This window comes from Netta rufina (genome assembly GCF_964035555.1).
Source record: "Netta rufina genome assembly, chromosome: Z".
NCBI lineage: Eukaryota > Metazoa > Chordata > Aves > Anseriformes > Anatidae > Netta > Netta rufina.
The window spans coordinates 46,186,773-46,209,076 of NC_140126.1; the positions used below are offsets into that span (position 1 = coordinate 46,186,773).

A 22,304-nucleotide genomic window follows, 5' to 3' on the forward strand; every position below is an offset into this window, starting at 1 on the left:
ATTGAAAGTAAGTTTTTGTCTCTTTTTTAGACATTGATGAATGTCAGGAGCTGCCAGGTCTCTGCCAAGGTGGAAATTGCATCAATACTTTTGGCAGCTTCCAGTGTGAATGTCCAAAAGGCTACTACCTCAGTGAAGAGACGAGAATCTGTGAAGGTTGAATCCCTTGAAATTGTCTTATCACACTGCAGTTATGATGAAAAACAGTGTTTTAGCCTTAAATCCAAAAGTGGCTATGGTATCCACACTCTTACCAAAAATCTTTTCTAAAATCATTGTCTTGGGCATTATTGATATGATTAACATTAAACTTGAAATTCATATACTAGATCTCAGCTATGTGTATTTTCTACATAGTATATAGATAAGGTGATTCAACTCATCATTTGTAGATTCCAGCTTCAGTGCCTTGTATTGCCTACTAGTTTTACTACATTCTCTGTATTGATCCAAATCTGATCTGTACTTCCCAAACTAGACTTTGTATGCAACGTTTTTCTCGTTTTAGCATATTTTGGCTGTGTTTCTCAGAAATATTTGCTGGGGCTGGTCTTCCTTCTTATTGTTAATTATATTTTTTTCACTTGGTCTCTAGATATTGATGAATGTGTTGCACATCCGGGTGTTTGTGGTCCTGGAACCTGCTACAATACCCTGGGAAACTACACCTGCATTTGCCCTCCTGAATATATGCAGGTCAATGGAGGACATAACTGCATGGGTATGCAAAATGTCATCTTTACTATAACTGTCTAGATATCAACCTGTTTTGGAACCAGACTCCCTGCTCTAAAATTTCCTTTTTCATGTGGTCGATTCTGAAGTCTTTAAAGTCTCATACCAGAAAACTGGACTTGCAGTTGTTATGTTTTTTCATAAACTTAAGGACTATTATAGCTTTTTCCTACCTTTAACTCCCAGGAGGTTGTGTCATGTAGCCAGGAAAGAGAGACAAATGCAGTGTTTTCATGGTCTTGTTCTTTAACAGAACGCAGAAATATTTTTTATTTTTACCAGCCATTTCCAATAGTAGGGTTTGATATACAGATGGATCTGATGGGCATCTACAGTTTGTTTCTGATTTCTTGTGAATGTTGCTTTTACCCCTTTGTCTTGAAAGTATGTCATTTCAGGTAAGTCTAATACAAAAAGTAGATGAGTGCAATCTTTAAATGATTTCTGAGTGTATCTGTGCACATTTTGGGGTTGCATTCGGAAGCCAGAGTTAATGAATTACTGTCTTGGTTCATGGGGGTAGATATTTACATAAATCAATTCATTGGTTACTTCATAAGTGATTCTTTCCTCACATCTAGACATGAGAAAAAGCTTTTGCTACAGAAGTTATAATGGAACCTCCTGTGAGAATGAGCTGCCCTTCAATGTGACCAAAAGGATGTGTTGCTGCACATACAATGTTGGGAAAGCCTGGAATAAACCTTGTGAACCATGTCCAACTCCAGGAACTGGTAAAGCCTACCATAATCATTCAATTTTCTTACATTCTTTGTGCTTCTGCTCCTTCAACATATTAGCTGAAGTTGAAATTTCAGCCCCCAAAAAACCTTTGCTAAAATCATAGTATCATATAAACATTAAGGTTGAAAACACCTCCATGATCATGTAGTCCAACTATCCACCTACCACCAATATTATCCACTAAACCATGTCCCTAAACACCACATCCAACCTTTCCTTAAACACCCCCAGAGATGGTGACTCCACCACCTCCCTGGGCAACCCATCCCAATGCCTAACTGCTTTTTCTGAGAATTTCTTCCAATTTCTCCTAATTTCCATCCTGAACCTCCCCTGGCGCAACTTGAAGCCATTCCCTCTTGTCGTATCACTAGTTATCTGCAAGAGGAGGACAGCCCCCAGCTCCCCACACCTTCCTCTCAGGTAGCTGCAGAGAGCAATGAGGGCTGCCCTGAGCCTCCTCTTCTCCAGATTAAACAGCCCAGGTCCCTCAGTCACTCCATCCAGGACTTGTGTTCCAGGCTCTTCACCAGCTTCGTAGCCCTCCTCTGGACACGCTCCAGGTCCTTGATGGGTCCTTGTAGTAAAGGGCCCAAAATTAAAGGTGCAGCCTTACCAGAGCAGAGTACAGGGGGACGATCACCTCCCTGTCCTGCTGGCTACACTATTCCTGATAGAAGCCAAGATGCCGTTCGCCTTCTTGGACATCTGAACACACTGCTGGCTCATTGTTGGTTGAGCCAAGTGTCAACCAACACCTCCAGATCCTTTTCCTCTGCACAGCTTTCCAACCACTCTGCCCCAAGCCTGTAGCATTGTATGGGGTTGTTATGCTAAAATAGTGTGACGAATACCCCGCTGTTTTTTCACTGGTTGGAATAAGTCTTGCTGTGCTAAACAGGGATAGATATTTCTTCAGTTTCTGCAGAGGGAAGATACAGCCTCAATAGTCAAGGAAACCAATCATTCACACAGGTTGAATAAAATATACAGGAAGAATATAGAGGTTTTCCCTCTCTGCTGCCAGTGAGATCAAGGACAAGGGAAGAAAATACCATCAGGTCCCCCTGAGTGGAGGTGAACATAAAGGCCTGGAAGGAAAGAGATGTCTGCTGCCTGATCAGCCTCACAGGATCATTGATAGCATAATTTAGTAACTGCATAGCAAGGGATACATTTATCCTTGTAGTCCTAATCTCTGTTTGAACACAAAGATTGTGTTTCATAGTTTCATACAGTGTATTGCCTTTCTAGATTTTTCACTTGTGTCTCACATCTGAGCATGATCCTCTTGGTTGCTTTTACATTACCTCTACTGAAGGTGATTAACTTGCAAAAGCTCTGTAAGTAGGGCATAGTAATGGGAAATAAAAATTTCCTTCTACAAAATGAAGTGAAAATAGAAAGGTACTGAGTTCTTTTTCAGTTAGTCTTTATGTAGTTTCTTGCCTGGAACAAGTCACCCTTGAAAGCTCAACTCAGAAAAATTGTTGGTGAGAGAATCACCAACTTGGAAACCTGACAGTAGCACCTGGGCCTCATTAAAATACTCTTACATTTGTAAAAAGAGCAAAGGTGCCTAGATAAAATAACTGTTTAATATATATGCATTTTACTGTTTAATTAACTTTCTACAACAAATCTAGTACCACTAAAGCCATACCTTTGGGGGTGCATCCTCTGTGGTGTTAGTGTAAATAATGTATTCTTTTCATTCCACATGGTTTATTCTGGTGATGTAAGGGAAATAGCAGATAATTAGGGAGGATTTTCTCCCACAAGCAGTAAAGAGGAGGAAAATGGGACTGAAAAGAAAAACACCCTCTTCCATTTCTTTCTTAAGTAGGAGGAGGGAAAATGAAGGAATGTTTCTAGCAGTCAGGAATGGGAGCTGAAAATAAGCTTGAGAGAGGAAATACATGTTTGCTATCAGAGAGAGCTCATAAAATTCTTTCCCATAGTCGTTTGTCTCTCACCATAAAATTGTCATCAGGATGACATATGAAAAAAATATACCAAAGTATTAGCAGGGATTCATGCAATTAATATTCTTGCATGAAGGAGAGAGTTCTCCTTTTAGATTGTTAAGACAAGTTTTCAAGTACTGCTGCAGTTTTTAAAGCTTTGTTAAAACAACTTCACTGAGACAGTCTGCAAGGAGTTATGGGGTTAAATATTCCTGAAATACTTCGGTATTGTCTTGTTAGCTCTTTTAAATGCCTTTACTATATTTGGAAACATGGCTGACACTCTTTCACCATGAAAAGAGATTGTTTGAGGGATTAAACACTTATGTAAATGCTTGAATAGTTGAAGTTACAGGATATAATCAGTTGTACTGAATCTGGGTGGGGGGCTACACATCACAGACAGGGGTTATGATATTCTGACCTTAACCAATTTGCTAGACTGAGCCCCAGTACCTCATTAAAAGTATTATTCTGCTCTGATGAGAATTATATTGTTCCTCTAAATTAACTTCACGTGCCAATTCATTTGCAATTTTTTCTTTGTGAACTGAGTTCTCTCTTCCTTTTCATGTATTTATGCTTAACTATTAATTTCTGTTGATGACTTCCAGGTAGGAAAGATTATCTTGCTCGGTTTTACACATAGTACAGATCATAACCATTACCATACAAGCCTTAAACAGAATAATCTTAGTTTCTTTCTTCTCTTCCTCCCTTCCTTCCTTCCTTCCTTCTCCTTCCTCCTTCCTTCCTTCCTTCCTTCCTTCCTTCCTTCCTTCCTTCCTTCCCTTCCTTCCTTCCTTCCTTCCTTCCTTCCTTCCATCCTTCTTCTTCTTCCTTCCTTTCCTTCTTTCTTTCTTTCTTTCTTTCTTTCTTTCTTTCTTTCTTTCTTTCTTTCTCTTTCTTTCTTTCTTCTCTTTCTTTCTTTCTCTTCTTTTCCTTTCTTTCTTTCTTCTTTCTTTCTTTCTTTCTTTCTTTTTCTTTCTTTCTTCTTTCCTTCTTTCTCTCTTCTCTCTTCTCTTCTTTCTTCTCTTTCTTTCTCTTCTTTCTCTTCTTTCTCTCTTTCTCTCTTTCTCTCTTTCTCTCTTTCTCTTCTTTCTCTCTTTCTCTCTTTCTTCTTTCTCTCTTCTTTCTCTTTCTTTCTCTCTCTCTTTCTTTCTTTCCTTCTTTCTTTCTTTCCTTCTTTCTTTCTTTCTTTCTTTCTTTCTTTCTTTCTTTCTTTCTTTCTTCTTTCTTCTCTTTCTTTCTTTCTTCTTTCTTTCTTTCTTTCTTTCTTTCTTTCTTTCTTTCTTTCTTTCTTTCTTTCTTTCTTTCTTTCTTTCTTTCTTTCTTCTTTCTTTCTTTCTTTCTTTCTTTCTTTCTTCTTTCTTCTTCCCTCCCAAATAAGTGTAAAAGCTGTTTCGCTGCTAAAAAGTAACCAAGTATTTGCAGAACTCTCTGTATGGTTGGATCATCTGGGAGTGCTTGACTCAAAGAGTTTTTTCCCTGTTATGTGATAGAACTTTTTTCCTGTGAAAAATAATATAGTGATAAGTATGTGGTTTTTGTAAATACTTTTTAAAGTCATTGTTGCAAATAGTAAAAAGTCAAACTTTCAAACTTTCAGAAAGTAAATCTCTGGAGTGTTTGTGCAATGCTAATTTGGCAGTCTTTATAAAAGCATTATACTACAGTTCTTACTTAATTACATGCAATTTTTACTACACATTACAAGCTAAAAAAAAAATGAAAGAACTCTATTAAATAGAACATAGAAAATACCTAGGTAGCATAGCACAGAAGGGAAGAAAGCTTGAGACTCTCTGAGGTTCTTCTTCATTCTCCCAGAACTGATGTTAGGCGTTATTACGGAAATAGATTGTCATCATCCATGGGGACAAGGTAGTGAACACAGGGCCCTCTTTTTACCCATTGTGTGTGTTTCACTGGTTTAACAACAATGTAAATGGCATAAATCTCCATGCAGAAAATAATTGTTATAAAGAAAACCTTAAATCTTATACATGTTAATAGAACAGAACATTTCTGGATGGCAAAACATTGTGGCAGTGAGCTCTGAGATTATTCTGTACTGCAAGAGTAACCTCAGTAGACATTAAACAGTCACTAAAGAGCAGGACAGAAGAAAATGCCAAGGTTTATATACTGGGTCCTAGTCAGCTTGTACAAGAAATAAGAATATTTGAATGTGAAAAAAATATTTTGCCAAATCACATTCTGCACAATTATCAACTATATTTGCTGAAATTTTAATAAAGAAGAACATTTGGTTTAAAGGAAACAAGAATTACTCAAGTTATAACGCTAGTGATTAAACTTAACCAATTTTTAAACTAATGAAAAGCTGACATTGAAATATAGAGGATGAAGAAACTAAGACAACAACAAGAAGAGAAATAAATTATCACCACTTTGGGTACCAGTGAGTTAAATTTACTTCTTTCTGAAAGTGTTGCTGATTGTCTCTACAGATTTCTAGAAAGCAATAATGAACCTTAAATGGTAAGTTACTGAGTTCTATTTAAAACAAAAACTAAAGCTCTGCTTGCTCAAACCAGACATTTGTTCTTGTGCCAAAGTCTGCAAAGATTTACAAAAAAACAAGTATGAATTAGTGTTCCAGTTTGCATTCATTTATTGGCAACCTGAATTTTCAGTATAATTTGTACAGGAGGCAATGGCTCTCTCTTTTGAGTAGATTTGGCTTGTATCTGCTCTGAGAAAACTACAATTGAGAGATTTATAAATACTCAATAAAAATGCATTTTTCTCTGTTTTGCTCTAGCTGAATTCAAGAACATATGCGGGAATATTCCTGGCTTTACTTTTGATATTCATACTGGAAAAGCTGTTGGTAAGTTTCAATAAACTTATTTTAACCAAAAGATGCTATGCATAAGATTGGTGCAGCTCCATAATAGTGGACTAAAGTGAATATTTCATAAAATAAAATTCAATAAGATTCTATCTCATTGTGAAGTTTTGAAGGTGAGACGCATAGTGTGAGAGCAAAGTTATAGTGACTTGTTATTTATATTTTTTGATTCCTCCATTTTCACAGAATCATAGAAACTATAGAACAGCTTGGGCTGGAAGCAGTTCCAATTAAAGCAGTTCCAACCCCCCCCCCTCTCTCTCAAGAGAGAGATAATTTTTGATCATTTTGATAATGATCTTTTCATCCCCCCTCCTGAAGGTTTGTTTTTCTGAAGGTTTTGCCTTTTTTTTTTTGAAGGTTTTACCTTCAAAAATTTTTTTGGACTCATGAGCACATTAGTAACACTTCTGCATCCTGATAATATTTAGTATTTCTCTGTTTTGATCACTTGCTAAACTTCACATAGTTTATTTTTTCTTGTAATCTTGTTTTGATTTATACCCTGTATGTAATTAGTAGTTTAAGTAAATTAAAAGGAACTTCTCATCTCAGTATAAAAAACAGTGAAATTGAGAAACCGTATTGTGTATAAAGTCAAGAAGTACTGTATTTTGACAAGCTCATCTGACTTTCAGACATCGATGAATGTAAGGAGATCCCAGGAATCTGTGCAAATGGTGTTTGCATCAATCAGATTGGCAGCTTCCGCTGTGAGTGCCCCACTGGATTCAGCTACAATGACCTGCTCTTGGTCTGTGAAGGTGATTTGAAGTGACGCTATTTTCTACTTAGTTCACATAAGCATAATTATCTTAAAGGAAAGGCGAACATTTAAATTACATATTTTTCAAACTAGAGGACAAGTTGTGAGCTTTCTTTCTTGTAAGGGTCAAATCCATAAACGATTTTGTGATGTGTTTGTCTTTAATACGTATGCATATGCACTGAATACAGTTTGTCATTTTTTTTGTGTCAAGTAACCCACTGGCTCCTAAATGCTTTCATTTTATTATGGTTTTAATTGTATTACTTATTAATTTGTGTTAAACCTTGCTCAAAGAAAAAGTTCCCTTGATTTTTCCCCCTTCTATCTGTTCTTCCGTGGTTTTATAAAGTATCATATATTCATAGAAGATAGTAGTGAAATTTTGTGTGTCCTGAAGTCAATGGTAGTTTTGTTGTTGGTATTTGAGTGTCTTGTGCCGATGACACTTGAGCCCTAAATTGCAAACAAACTGTGCCACTTACTTTTTCACTTCAAAATGTTCTTTTGTTTAAAATATATAGATGTACAACTGAATAAATAAATATAATACAATAATACAATAATATAACATACAATAATACAATAATACAACACAATAAATTTCTTCGGGTACATGTTTAAATCTTCATGACTGCTTCAGTATATAGGGAGTTGGATTCAGTATATAGGGAGTTGGTATCCTCCTTCATCCAAAAAGTGTGCTGTTGATAAAATTCAATCGATGTTGCTTTTCATTTGCACTTACAGCACAGGAGGCTGAAGGTCAGCATCTTCATACTTTGCTAAGGAAACCTATGAAGACCAGTCTTGCACAAGACTGACTATACAGTCTAAATACTAGGCAGAAATATGCATCTTGTGGTTTCTTACTATGACTCTTGGTATTTCAGATATTGATGAGTGCAGCAACGGAGACAATCTCTGTCAAAGAAATGCAGACTGTATCAACAGTCCTGGTAGTTACCGCTGTGAATGTGCTGCTGGTTTTAAACTTTCACCCAATGGTGCTTGTGTTGGTAAGAAATCAGTTGATTTTTCTAGTCTGAATCTGTTTGTATGTAATCAAGGGTCTGTATTTGATTCTCTTGAAGGGTGAAATTTTCTGTTTACTTTGCATATTGTTTTTTTTTCTGTTTATTTTCTGTTACCTTGCATATTCTGCTGTGTGTTTTATGTAGCAGTTTTTATTTTATAGCCCTGTTTCCTTGTGCAAGGGAAGAAAAGACAGGGTGAAACTTTTAAAGAACATTCTTGAGGTATCAACCAAATACTAACAGTAGTTTTGACCTTGAGGTGTACAGGCAAGAAGTTCTTATAAAACGAAATTTTGTTATGATTCAGGTTTAGTTATGGATAATTTCGAGTCTGGTTTTAATAATAATAACAGATTGTAAAAACATGTTTGTGTAAAATGAATGAATAATAAAAGTCAATAATGTGTACCATCTGTTTTATATTTTTGTTATAGATCGCAACGAATGTCTGGAAATTCCTAATGTTTGCAGTCATGGTTTATGTGTGGACATGCAAGGAAGTTACCAGTGCATATGTCACAATGGTTTTAAAGCATCTCAAGACCAGACTATGTGCATGGGTATGGAAAGAAAACACTTCTGTGATTTTAAAAGAGGGGATAATAGAGGGGACTGAGTTTAGATTATTATTTTTTTTAATTGTATAAGAAGAATATAATGGCATTGAAAGACTGATTCATGTGTTTTTGACTTTTTGTGATTAAAGTATGTGAAGTTATCCTTGGAGAAAGGAGAAAAAAAATCACAATATTTTCAGAGGTAGCTCCATATTACTGAAGAAAATGTTAACCCTATTTTCACAAAAATACATGATAAAGACTCATTTGAAAGAAAAATTTACAGGTGATATTACATAGCAACAGATTTCAGAGACAAAAATACAGATTTTTTTTCAATTATTTCAAACGCCATTGAGTTCCTACTTCATTAAGAAAATAGAATTCCACACTTAATGTAATCTATACTAATTTTATATTCTGATAATGACATGAAAGAGATGATATTAAGAAATAAGCAGATTACAAAATAAGAATGTTTTTCTTTCTTTTTTTTAATGTTAAATATTACATTCTAAAGGATATTTAAAGAAAGAGGTGATGCATGTATGAATTTTGTTCTCCGAAAAAAATAACTAAATGTCAGCTTTAAGCACTAGTGACATTTAGTGACCTCTATAACACAGGTCTGTTCGTGCTTCTGTTTAATGGAGGCATTGAAAACCTGTTCCCATAATATTATATATTCATATATGCTTTGAGTCTTCTCATTTTTGAACTAAATCATATTTGTCAAATCAGCTGAAAAAGATATTTTGGAAAGTGACTTCTGTTAACAATGCAAAATTTCCAGAACATGGTTACTTGAAATGATAATAATTCTAAAACTGAAATTTGTCTTTCACAGTCCGAAATACACATTTTGACTGAAATGCAGTCTGAAATACGGATCTTGACAATGACAGGTTATGGAAACAATTCTGTAACAAGTTGTTTAGCATCTGTAATAATGTTATAAATAATAAAAAATGTTATAAATATATAAATAAACAAATATTTCAGAAAGTCCACAAGAACCAGGAGACAAAGATCTAAGTAACCTTCATATTCCCATGAAAATCCAAACAACACTCAAATACACAGTAAAAAACATTGAATTCTAGTGTTTTAAAAAATAGATGTATCCAAGAGTTTGAAGGCAGTCTTTATATTTCTGATTGTACGTTGAGAACAATAACACATATCTCGTTTAGAGAGTGTTTTGAACAGGTTTTCATGTGCGCTAGAGTAAGAGGTGTTTACGAATTTTGAGACAGTTCTGAGACTGTGATTCTCAATCCTTTGTACTGACTTCAGATCACTAGTATACATTAAGAAATGAAGGTATTATTAAGGAAAATAAAAAGAATGTTTCATGGTACTGCATATATACTTATTTTGATCTTTACAGTACTTTTTAAAATACAAATGAAAAATAAGTGTCATATGTAATGTTTTCCTACACGTGCCCAGAAGGTTTCACACAATGATGCAAAAATCACTAGTAAAAATAAAAAATGTGACAGATGTGACAGGTTTAGAGTATTGTCACTGTATGCAAAGACATCACTTTAACAAATACCTTTAAAAATAAATTCTAGCATATAATTTTGTTTCACTTTGCAGATGTCGATGAATGTGAACGCCATCCGTGTGGAAACGGAACATGTAAAAACACAGTTGGATCATATAACTGTCTGTGTTATCCAGGATTTGAATTAACTCATAATAATGATTGTATGGGTAGGTGATGTAATCCAAACCATGCTTTCATTGTGGCTGGTTTAGCATGCCAAGGAGGATGTATATAGTTAAAACTCAAACAGATGTTTCAGGGTGCTAGGGAAATTAATTGAGTGCAGTAATTTATACAGCTACCAACCCTAGAGGTTAACCATTACTATCATTTTTGAAAATAAATTCAGAATATGTTTTACCGTCCATCTTGAGATAATGTAATCCCTAAAGGTCTTGACCACTGGCACAGCCTTACAGCCCTCATCCCCATTAGATTTCTTGGGCAATTACAGCAAATGTCCTTGACTGCTGGCAAAGTCCATAGGAGCCACTCACAATAAGCATGGCATAACACCAGAGTTACCTCAAATCATTTTTTTATTTCACCATATTGTTTGAAACTTGTGTATGGTGTGAAAAAGAAATGAGACCAGCAATAAGAAAGCAAGCACAGCTAATCACCTACATTTCCTGCTCTCCTAAGATGAACTCTGCTTACACAGAGGCATTGCTATTTCCTTTTCCTTAAAAGTGGAGAACACCAGAATGTCTGATGGTTTTGGACAATTTAAATATTTGTGATAAAGAACAAAATCTTCCTAGGCTGAAGAACAGACTCATAAGTCTCTGGAGATCCTCTGCCTTGTGCAAAGCCTAAGCCAAAACGGAAGCCTTCACATTCCTTTCTGCTACAGAAGAAAGACAAAACAAAGTCTACCATTTCCTTTGTGGTTCAGGAGAAAACTAAAACATTTTAAATAAGTATTTTAAATCCTGTCCTTCTTCAGGAAAGAGAAAATTCAAAACTTGTTCAAGAAAGAAGAGACTGCAGCCAAAGAATGGCAGTCTTTGCCAAGGAGTTTCTTTCCCATAGCAGTACAGCTGCCAGGCTACTGCCAAGAGCATCCAATGCCTCTCCTCCAGGCTGTGCCTTCAAGGAGGCTAAGGAGCTCAAGCTGACTCAGAGACTTGGCTTTTGTGAGCTTGCCTCCTGACAGCCTGGAGAGCCCCACGGCTTTCTTCCAAGCCATCCTGGTCATTCAATTTAAGCCCATCCCAATATAATAGTCTGAAGGTATCTGTCACACAGAAGAAATACACTGTGGAATAAACTAGTAACCAGGCATGTCTGTACTGGCCAAAGCAGAAGGTACATCTTGTACAGGAGCTGGTTCTTAACACTTCTGAAGAAGACCTAAAACCTTTTCAGTAAAATTGATGTTAGTCTTCATCATTCAAATTAAAGTGTTTCACAACAGTGAAGCGTAAGTTGTTCTTACACCGTGGTACTTATTAATCTCCTTGATTTTCATTTCTTAAACTTTCTCATCTGTAATACATTACTGCATTATGCAGTGTTTCTTTCATTTTGCCTCATTAAAGTAACTCTTAACTAATAAGCATTTTCAAACCTCATTTTCAGAACTGTTATGAAAGAAAAAATCTTCCCATGGAAAGCAAATGGCATATTCCAAATTTTGAAAAATGACAAAGCAGGTTTTAGGGGGGAACTTGAGCATATATAAAATCCAGATAAAGTCCAGAACACCCCATGTTACATTTTCTTTTCTGTGTCTGGAGTTAGTATCATACAGTCACTTGGCAGTAATTGACTGTCTCCAGATGCAGTAGCTGAGGTAATGCTGCAAGTTTTAAAATTATAATACCCCATAAAAAAGAGTGTTGTTTAAATAAAACATATACCCTAAAGCACTTGAGTGAGAGTTACTTTCCACTAACTGTCAACTGTTCCCTTGTTGCTGCAAGATTTGCCTTTTCCATGGAAATACATGCATTGCAACTTGAGTGTGTTTATAACATTCTGTATATACTGTGCGTGCTTACACATTCTAATGGTTAAATTCTTGGAAGGACTCAACTCTCACTTGTGTGGTTTGTTTGTTTTTTTTTCTATATAGATATCGATGAGTGCAGTTCCTTCTTTGGTCAGGTGTGCAGAAATGGACGGTGTTTCAATGAAATTGGTTCCTTCAAATGTTTATGTAATGAAGGATATGAACTTACTCTAGATGGCAAGAATTGCATTGGTATGTATGTATGATACCACATGGAGATGTTACAGTACCGCTGAGCTGAAATAATACAGCTATTACCTACTATGTAGAAGGAAGGATCACAGTCTTAGTATCTTAAAATAAAAAATAAAAATGACAATGATTTTACATAACACAACAGAAGTAACTGGGGCTTGGAATAGTTGATCTTTATGCATTTAAATATCTTAGAAAATTGGAAGGTACTCTACCATATATGTAATGAATAACACTGATTTGTAATGTAAGAACAATGATGTTAAGAATTACATGATTCTAAAGCTTTCCTGATTCTATTTACTCTCCTAAGATACTAATGAGTGTGTGGCACTACCTGGTTCATGCTCGCCTGGTACCTGTCAAAATTTGGAAGGATCATTCAGATGCATCTGTCCACCAGGATATGAAGTAAAGAGTGAAAGTTGTATTGGTAAGGCAAGTTGTAATTGTTGCTTCTATACAATTTAAAAATTAAAAGTATCTGGCTTCAAAGTAGTTGTACATATTGATGACTGTGAATTCTGAATTCTGTTCTACTTCAGAAAACGGGGAAAGCCCATAAGTAGTTAAAGTATTCAGGAAGAGGTTTTAAAAGTGGAAGACAAGACATCATCTTGAACTGTGTTGTGCTGTTTTGTACTTTCATTTCTTCATTGATGCAAACTGAAAAATACTTGGATTTACTTTTCAAAAAAAATGGTGTCCTGTATTTCATGACACCCCCCCCCCCCTTTCTTTTTCCCAATTATTATTGATAAAACAAACCAAACTGTGTAGTGGATTTTTGTAATGTTTGCAGAAATGGTAATTATTGTAATGTAAAATAATGGCAATCAATGCAAGAAGAAACCTTTGGTTTCACAGGGCTATGACATTTTAAAATCTGGATTTGGAAAAGGTTTTGGAATTTATGGGAAAAAATGCTTAAATTGGTTTATTCTAACAATTGTTTTCTGATTTGGTGTTTTGTATAATGTCTCTCAAGTGCTGAGATCCACAGGGACGAGAGTAGACCTTCCATCAGTTTGCATATTCTTGTTTATTCATAGAACTGTCTCGTTTGAATGCAATGTCGCATAGTGAATTAAGAGTGGGTGTAGCAGAGAATGAGAAATAGATTCAAGTTACAAGGAGAGCAAAGCACGGGACTGCTGTGAATGTTATTAACATCTAAATATATCATGTGTGGACACCAGGCAAGAAAGGTGCACACAACTAGTTTTCGGCAGCTAACCTAGGAGGCCTTAGATTCCTGTAAGGTCAGAGAATGGAGTAAGCACCTGCCTGGCCACTGTGAAACGTGGTTCTCAGCCTAAATTACTGAAGGTAGCTGCACCCCTCAGACACACTCATCAAAATAACTCCCTGTAGTAAATGAGTAGCTTGTCCTTGTATGGAATGAAGAAAAGACTGGTGAGCAATTAATGACTTGGCCTACATTATCCTAACTTTCTGAATGCAGGAACAAAGACCATAGGCCATAGGAACCTTCTTGATTTTTTGTCTTCAAAAGTAGGATACATTTTCTGAGCCCCAGACCTTTCTAATTCTGTTGTATCATACCATTATATAAAATTTGCCTGCCAACTTTATGGTTTCTTCTGGCAGCTGCTGTTCCCATACATTAGCAATTGTGTTTGAGATCCATTCAAATCACCTATAGTTGTAAAATCATGAATATAAAATGAAAGCTTTTGGTTTGCCTGGAATATCGCTGTTCATGACACTGTAGTATCCTGAGAGAAGTCTTGATGGTTTTGTCAATATCAGTGATGGCCATACAGATCTTTACCCTTAGTAGAAGGTACGTAATTGCATTCTTCTTTATTCTGTCATGTGTCCAGAAGATTTTGAGATAAAATTACTAGACAATGCTTAGATAGTCATATGATTGTAGTAATAATTTGATTAATAATCTGTCAGCTCTTGAAACCTATGATGTTCCCCATTACTTTCTGTTGATCTTAAAAGCAGACATCTTTATAAAAATTCATTACTTCTCTCAGGAAGGGTGGGTACAGCTAGATTATTTCTTAAGCTCACAGTGATTATTTGCAAGAGAAATCAAAACAGGCGGGAGCCATATAAAAAGTCTTAGTTTTCACCTACACATTTAATATATTTTCTTTTATTTTATGGGGAATAAAGTGAAGAGGACTTGCTTCCATTGTTTGGTTAGCCTGTCCGTCATGGTCACAAAAAGTGTTTCTTTTATTAGTCCCAAGCCACACCTTACATTAACATCCAGAACTTCAAAAGAGAAGCATTTCAATCCCATTAATGCAGCTTAGGTGCTGAGCTTTGTAAGTTAGCAACTGTCACACTAAGTAGGAAATTGATTTATTTTCTTTCATGGAAATAAAGTGGCTCAAAACACATAGTAGGAACCTTTCCATGGGAAGTTTCTGTGGAGCTTGGTCACACACCAGCTTGTGCTACAGTAGTTTGGTCATGTGCTGTACCTATAATAGCTTCTGAAAAGTGGGCTCAAGGTTTTTTCAGACAATATCAAAAGGACCTGTTCCAACCTGATTCCTTCCCTCTTACTACTTAACTTTTTCCTGTACAAAAGACTGTTTTTCCCTGGTTGCCTTATCTGCTAAATATGGGTCAGTTTTCTAAGATTCAGTATAGTACAGAGTCCAACAAGTATCAGGAAAAATGATGCTACAAATCTGTGACTCAGCATCCATGAAGCTTAATTCCACGAAGAACATCCATTCCTGCATGCACTTTGATTTAAGATCAGTGTTGATATAACTGAGAATTAAGAACAGTGTTAATATAACTGCAGAATGTTTATGCAGCCACATTATAGATCCCTATAATGTTTCTTCTAAAATCCATTACTAAAAGACTCAGAAGGAATTGTCCTGCAGTTATAGCTTTGGAAAATTTTAAAATACACTTCAGAATTTATTAAATTATAATTACCTTTAGAAATTACTTTACCAGAGAGGGTTATTTCTTCTGATAGCATTTGCAGAACAGAATAAAGTAAAATATTGTTAATAATAATAATAATAATAATAATAATGGTCTATTAATACATTACTTTTCTTACTCTTTGTCTATATAGGTGCAGGGATATGCAGCTTGATACTATTTCAGCTGCACAATTTTACAGACCTTTATAAAGGTCTTTAAATTAGGTCTGTAAAAAAAAGGTCTGTATATTAAGCACTCCTTTGCTTTTAGTTTTTAATAATTATAAAAAGATCTTTAGTTAAAAAAACTGAGTATGCATAGCTCTAGTTTCTAATTAAATAGAAGAGGTTTTTAAATAATGTATCAAGAGTGGCCATGGTAAACTGGTGTCTCATAAATGCGTCTCATAGTCCTCCCTCTGTCTATAGTGTCAGTTCAAGGGTCAGTCAAGCAATGTGAAAAAAAAAAAAAACAACTTTTATTCCAAAGAATCCCCAGCATACAGATTGTTTTAAAATTCATCTTTGGATGTTTTATGTTGATGGGAAAATATTTTTCTTGTAAATATATTTCATTCTCTGTTTCAGTCTGAAAGCGTTTATTTAAAGTTTATGCAATAAATATGGCAAAGAACAGATAACATGATTTGAAACACTCGAAAGAGTTAGTGGAGCTTGCTTTATCTTTTTGTTTTATTGGAGGTGTGCCTCTGGTTGAATTTAAATAAATAAACGATGTTTTTAACCAGTGAATTGATAATTGATGGGATTCTGATGAAATTTTTCTTATAAATTTTATAGATATTAATGAGTGCAATGAGGATCCCAACATCTGTCTCTTTGGCTCTTGTACAAACACTCCAGGAGGTTTCCAGTGCATTTGTCCTACAGGTTTTGTGCTGTCTGATAATGGACGAAGATGTTTTGGTAAGTTTAACAATTACAGAAGGTAATAGCTAATTTTAACAGAAAACAGATACCCTGTGAAAAGGGTAAAAAGAGACTTTGGGAGGTCCATTCCAAAATTTGTGAGAGTTGGAAAGTGCATTCAAAATAGTTAGAAAAATACAGGCCTAACATCATTCCTTTCAGGACTGGACACACATTAACCTGGTAGGAGCCGTGAGCTCCACATAACTGTGTTTTCTTTTTCAGATACTCGCCAGAGCTTCTGTTTCACTAATTTTGAGAATGGGAAGTGCTCAGTGCCAAAGGCTTTCAACACCACAAAGGCAAAGTGTTGCTGCAGTAAAATGCCAGGAGAAGGATGGGGTGATCCTTGTGAGCTCTGCCCAAAGGAAGAAGAAGGTACACATGAAGATTAAAATAAAGACTTTTAGCTGGGAGAAAAGGAGAAACACATTCATGTAGTACCTTTTCAATCAGTAGAAGAAGGGATCTCTCTTGGTGTTAGCTCTAACAGCCTTTTCTAGAATCATTCTGAGGTGAACAAATGGAACAAAATTACATAGAAGAAACTAAAGAAAAACAGCCTGAGTTACTGTTTTGGCTCTGTAGAGCTAGTATACTCCTATATGAATCATGGATCAGATATATATATCCTGATGGATCTCACCTGCTTTAGGAAAAGCAAAAGAGTAAAATGGGACGGTGCTGAGGATCCATGAAGTAATCAGCCGTTTTCAGTTCTTGGTTTTCTCCAAGTTCCAAGCGCAGAAAGAGAAAAGCACCAAGCATGTGCACACAGAAGTTGGGTACATTCTAGTACTGTTACCCTGCCCTAGAGACAGTTTTGCTTTGCTTTTACATCCGGCAAGACAATGTAATGGCCATGATTTAAATGGCTGAATTTTGAAAAGTGTGGTATAGAAGATACATACGTGATTTTTTTTATAGCTTTAACCATTTATCCTGATTCTCTTTCTCTCACTTGCTGTTTTTTTTTTGTTTGTTTGTTTGTTTTTGTTTGTTTGTTTGTTTGTTTGTTTTTGTTTGTTTGTTTTTGTTTTTTCCACAGTTGCTTTTCAGGACCTGTGTCCTTATGGTCATGGGACTATTCCTGGAATTGATGATACACGTGAGGGTAGGTATGCTTTTTCCTCATAATTCAAAAAGTTTTGATTTGTGTTTAAAACTAGACTTGGATATTGTAGTGTATGGTGGGTTATTCCCCACAGCCCACAGGTGACAAGAGGCTGACTTTTAATATATGTGAGCCATTATGAGATAGATAAGAGATTACCTTTAAAAATGCATGGGTAGAGAACAACAGAATGGAGCACTTTGGTTTTTAAAAATGCTGTATTGAGACAAAAACACATCAACTGATAAATGGTTGCTAATATCTTCCTACCTTTTAGATGTTAATGAATGTCTTGAAAGCCCAGGGATTTGTTCTAATGGACACTGCATCAACACCGATGGATCCTTCCGCTGCGAGTGTCCAATGGGTTACAACTTAGATTTCACTGGAGTACATTGTATCGGTGCGTCACTGTTTCGTAAATGCTAAAAATTATAGCACTCGGATTTGAAACGTAATTTGAAATGTGTCCCAGTTCTCTTCAGCTTACATTTACTCATTATACACAGATACTGATGAATGTTCAATCGGCAACCCATGTGGAAACGGTACGTGCACTAATGTGATCGGCAGTTTTGAATGCAACTGTCATGATGGATTTGAGCCAGGCCCAATGATGAATTGTGAAGGTACATTGTCTTCTACTGTCTTTTCCTTTAGTTTCTGTGTAAGTTTCACAATGGTTAGTTTCAAATTATTTTATTCAATAGGTGTTTGGTGCTAGAATAACCAGGAGGAGAAAAGTTTCTTTGATTGAAATATCTGATAGGGAAAGCAAGTCATGAATTGATTTAAGCATTTTTTTTTAATTTATCACAGGGCTTCTGAAATTGCATATTGTGGTAGTCAATGCAGTGGTTAGCTGTATTTATTGTGAGGTTATTTTGGGGACCTAGCAGTTATCATCATTTCTTTTTCCTCTCCAGCAAACAGCTGAATCAGTTACCACTGCAAAAAAAAGCCTGAATTTGCAGAGTGTTTTTCATAAGTGAGGCAGCTCAGTTATGAACTGACCCATTCATCACAGTTATAGTAACAAATGAGTTACATTGGACACAATAAGCTGAAGTCAGACCTCTGATCCATCTAGTCCTTTATTTCATCCTTCACAGTTGAAATGCTAATTCAGGACAGCATATAAGCATGACTAACAACTTTCAGCAGCTCACTCCTCTCAAGAATATATGGGAAAATATGATGCAGATTGGAGGATGTGTTCCGGCAAAGTGGGTTTAGCATCCATTTATGGATCTGTTGTCCAAGAATCTGTCTAGTACATTCTTCAAACTACTGATACCATCTGCATCTAAAGCCTGTTGTGGCAGCAAGATGCAGAAGTTCACTACCCTCACAACTTAGAGGAGTATTTTATTTCATTTATTTTAAACTAATCCTCTATTAGTTTCACTAAATAAGTTTCATTCTGTAAGTTTCAGTAAGTTTCATAGCGTGGGGTATATATACAATCATTATGTTCTCATCAGATCCTTATCAGGATCCTTCTTTAAAAATTTGTCTTTTACAAATCATAAGTTTCCTTTCCAAAGCAAGAACTAATTTTCTTATAGTTGAAAAAAATGCTGACATCTGTCATCACATAGAAATACATTTTCAAAATTTCATTTAATAAAAATCTAAAATAGAGCAGTCCCAGCTTGCCATTTTAAGTTCTAGTTTCATATTATATTTGTAACTACTTTTACACTGAGCTTTGTTCATTTTTGTCTGACTACTCATAACCAAGCATCCATAAGTTTCTGGTTTGCATTGTATTACATTTCTGATGTTTTTTGCTGATTATATACATATATATATATATAGAAGTGCAGGTATAAAAACTTCTGGGTGATTGTTTTAAAACTTACTGGAGAATGATGTTTTTGTTCCTTTCTGTTCAGATATAAATGAGTGTGCTCAGAATCCCTTGCTATGTGCTTTTCGTTGTATCAATACTTATGGTTTCTATGAATGCACCTGTCCAGTTGGCTATGAACTGAGAGAAGACCAAAAGATGTGCAAAGGTAATGACTTAAATGTGAATTCCCCACCTTCTATCACCCTGTGCTGGCCAATACTCCAGATATTTCTGTGCATCTTGTGTTCATCCTCTTAGTGAAATGTAGCAAACAGCATAGCAGATAATTTACTCCTTCAAAATTCACATAATGCCAGTGTTTAGTGCTTTGTGTGTTCTTGCTGGGGAATGTAATACAAGAATGTCAAGATGGTGAAATTGTCTTTCAGCTCACAAAGATTACTTTGACAACTACAGTTATGCACAGCACTCTGTGGTGTTTTTGTTTTTTTTTTTTTTTAGTTCTTGTTTCATAGGATAGTCTGGATGCATTTTTTTCATGAAAAAGTGCTGGTTGCCTTCAGTAAACGAAGCTACTGAAAGGATGCTCAAATACATGTATTTTTACAGATCTAGATGAATGTGCCGAAGGCCTCCATGACTGCGAATCAAGAGGCATGATGTGCAAAAATTTAATTGGTACTTTCATGTGCATTTGTCCTTCTGGAATGACCCGAAGACCTGATGGAGAAGGCTGCACAGGTAAAGCTTAGAAAAGGAAGAAGATATCTACTGCAATTACAATGAGAAAGAATGCTCTTTACGTGTATATAGCGAGCTGGAAAATTACAGTTCATAAAGTACACTTAAGATAGCTGATAGTACCTAATGTCTTAAATTTACTTTTTGTTTCAATGTTCACCTACCTGAAAATAGGTATAAAGGTCTAGGAAGTATTTCAGAAGAAAAACTCTGGTTTTATTTACTTCATTGTACAACAAAATCAGGAAGTTTTTCAGACACTTGGTAGATTTAAAGCAATAAGTATCCTTTTTTGAGGACAAAAGAGACCTCATCCGATGAGTACAAAGCAAAATTATTGTAAATAAAAAGTTAAACTGCCTTCAGCTTAAATACTGTTTATAAATAATGTGGCAGTTCCTTAAAGATTACAGCTGTGAGATTCTGAAACAATATATAAGCCACAAAGAGGAGGTGTGAAAACTGCCATACTTTACAATAATTCTCTATATCTTCTCCATTATGTTGAGAGGGAAATGTTGGCAAATTACACTTTTCTAATGGGTAAAAAACTCAAGCCCATTCTGAAGTTCTCTTTGGAAAGAAGTATCTGAGGCTATCACTAGCTCAGAGGAAAAAAAAATAAACATACATCTCAGAGAATGCTTTAAATGAAAATATTTCAAAACAGCATTCCTTCAGCAGCAGAATGACCTCTCTTCTTTACATAACTTGATGAATTTACTCAGAGGAAAGAATGTACTAACAATAATTTTGTCTTTTTCCCTATTTAATACTGCCTTTAAATGACCTGAGGTTATTTTTCAGTTAAACTTTAAGCATCTATAGAGGTATTTAATTGCTTACAGTGTCTATGCCATTAACTATGGAAGAAAATAAACCGGGATTGTAAAGTGTTTCAGGGAAATTATGTGCTGACTGAATTGTGACTGCAGAAAGAAGTTAAATGTCCTCAGATTCCTTCTTAATGATTACAAAGTGAAAATTTGTTACACAAGTCATGCACGTGTTCCAAATTTATTTAAATGTTATTTGCCATGTAAAAGTTGTGGATAGGACTCTGCTGCAAGTGTTTTCTGCTTCTTGTTACTTGCAAAGCGCAAAAAGGTCTAAAGCCTTCATCCTAGATGCAGCATATAAGGCACGGAATAGGATATCATTACTAGAAAAGTCTTTCTCACACTTAATCAGTTGTTGTTGGTCCACTTCTTACAAATATTACGCAAAGTGCTGAATACATTCTGCAAGTCTGATACATCTTCTTGTAACAATAACCTGCATTTGGTATTTTGGTAAAGACGAAAATGAATGCCGTACCAAGCCAGGTATCTGTGAAAATGGTCGCTGCATGAATGTCATTGGGAGCTACCGATGTGAATGTAATGAAGGATTCCTGTCAAGCCCATCAGGCATCGAGTGTCTTGGTAAGTCCCTCTCTCCTTCATATGCATTCCATCTTACATGAAAGAGTGTTTCGGTGCTGGGATTTAGAGTGTAAATTGGGGTTCTAATTATCTCTAACAGCTCTCTTAGGTGAAACAATTAAATAATGTTCCTGATTAATTAAAATAATGAAATGACATTAAATGATATAATATTAAATAATGACAGGAATGAGGAACCTCTTGAGAATGTCAGCTTAATCAGGCTACCAAAGGGCCTCACATGAAAACATCTACATTCCACAGGGCATAAACACTATCCAGACAAACTATAGGTATTTATAAAGAAGCAGAATTTATTTATCTTAGATAGATGAAAAACTGGGATGCATAGCAAACTGAAGTGTTGACACATTCCGAACATGATTTTAAGCGCCACAGTATTGCAACTAGGTATATGATTTTTCTGCACTTTTAATGTAGATGGTGAATATTAATAAAAATATTAGGCTTTCACCAAAAAAAAAAAAAAAAAAAAAAAACCTTTTGTTGAAAAGCTATTGAGCTGTGTCTGCACTTTAAACACTGATGAACAGTTTAATATTCATCAACCTGTATTTCCTTTTCAATATGTTCAGACTTGTCATTTGCACTATAAAATTGTTACTCTTTTAAAAATCAAACAAAACTGCAGAATCTTGACTTTTTCATGACCACTGCTCAAGTGTAAATACTTAGAAGTGTTTTTACAATACTAACGTGAAATTGCAGGACTGTTTAGAACTATATAAAGAACACCTGCTTTAAAACTACTTAGATATTATCTGACGTATGTAGTAAATAACCAGATCCATGTAAGTTGCCATCGGTAGTGTGCTGACTTCATGGCAAAGCAGTAATGTATTTCCTAAGTATTTCCTAAGGATTAGGACCAGATGGG

At 35.4% G+C, this 22,304-nt stretch overlaps 1 protein-coding gene across 1 annotated transcript in view; it reads left to right on the top strand.

Moving 5' to 3' along the window:
- The window catches only part of FBN2 (fibrillin 2), a gene marked incomplete at both ends in the record, with an annotated part of 194,580 nt that overhangs the window by 159,358 nt on the left and 12,918 nt on the right, over positions 1-22,304 (top strand). The window contains 18 exons of the mRNA XM_084304737.1: positions 31-156; positions 596-721; positions 1,317-1,469; positions 6,235-6,303; positions 6,963-7,088; positions 7,984-8,109; positions 8,562-8,687; positions 10,290-10,406; positions 12,320-12,448; positions 12,765-12,884; positions 16,183-16,308; positions 16,537-16,689; positions 17,360-17,425; positions 17,703-17,828; positions 17,935-18,054; positions 19,324-19,446; positions 19,851-19,982; positions 21,281-21,406. Coding sequence (XP_084160863.1) covers positions 31-156; positions 596-721; positions 1,317-1,469; positions 6,235-6,303; positions 6,963-7,088; positions 7,984-8,109; positions 8,562-8,687; positions 10,290-10,406; positions 12,320-12,448; positions 12,765-12,884; positions 16,183-16,308; positions 16,537-16,689; positions 17,360-17,425; positions 17,703-17,828; positions 17,935-18,054; positions 19,324-19,446; positions 19,851-19,982; positions 21,281-21,406 — 2,190 coding nt within the window. The remainder of the gene's footprint in view (positions 1-30; positions 157-595; positions 722-1,316; positions 1,470-6,234; positions 6,304-6,962; positions 7,089-7,983; positions 8,110-8,561; positions 8,688-10,289; positions 10,407-12,319; positions 12,449-12,764; positions 12,885-16,182; positions 16,309-16,536; positions 16,690-17,359; positions 17,426-17,702; positions 17,829-17,934; positions 18,055-19,323; positions 19,447-19,850; positions 19,983-21,280; positions 21,407-22,304) is intronic.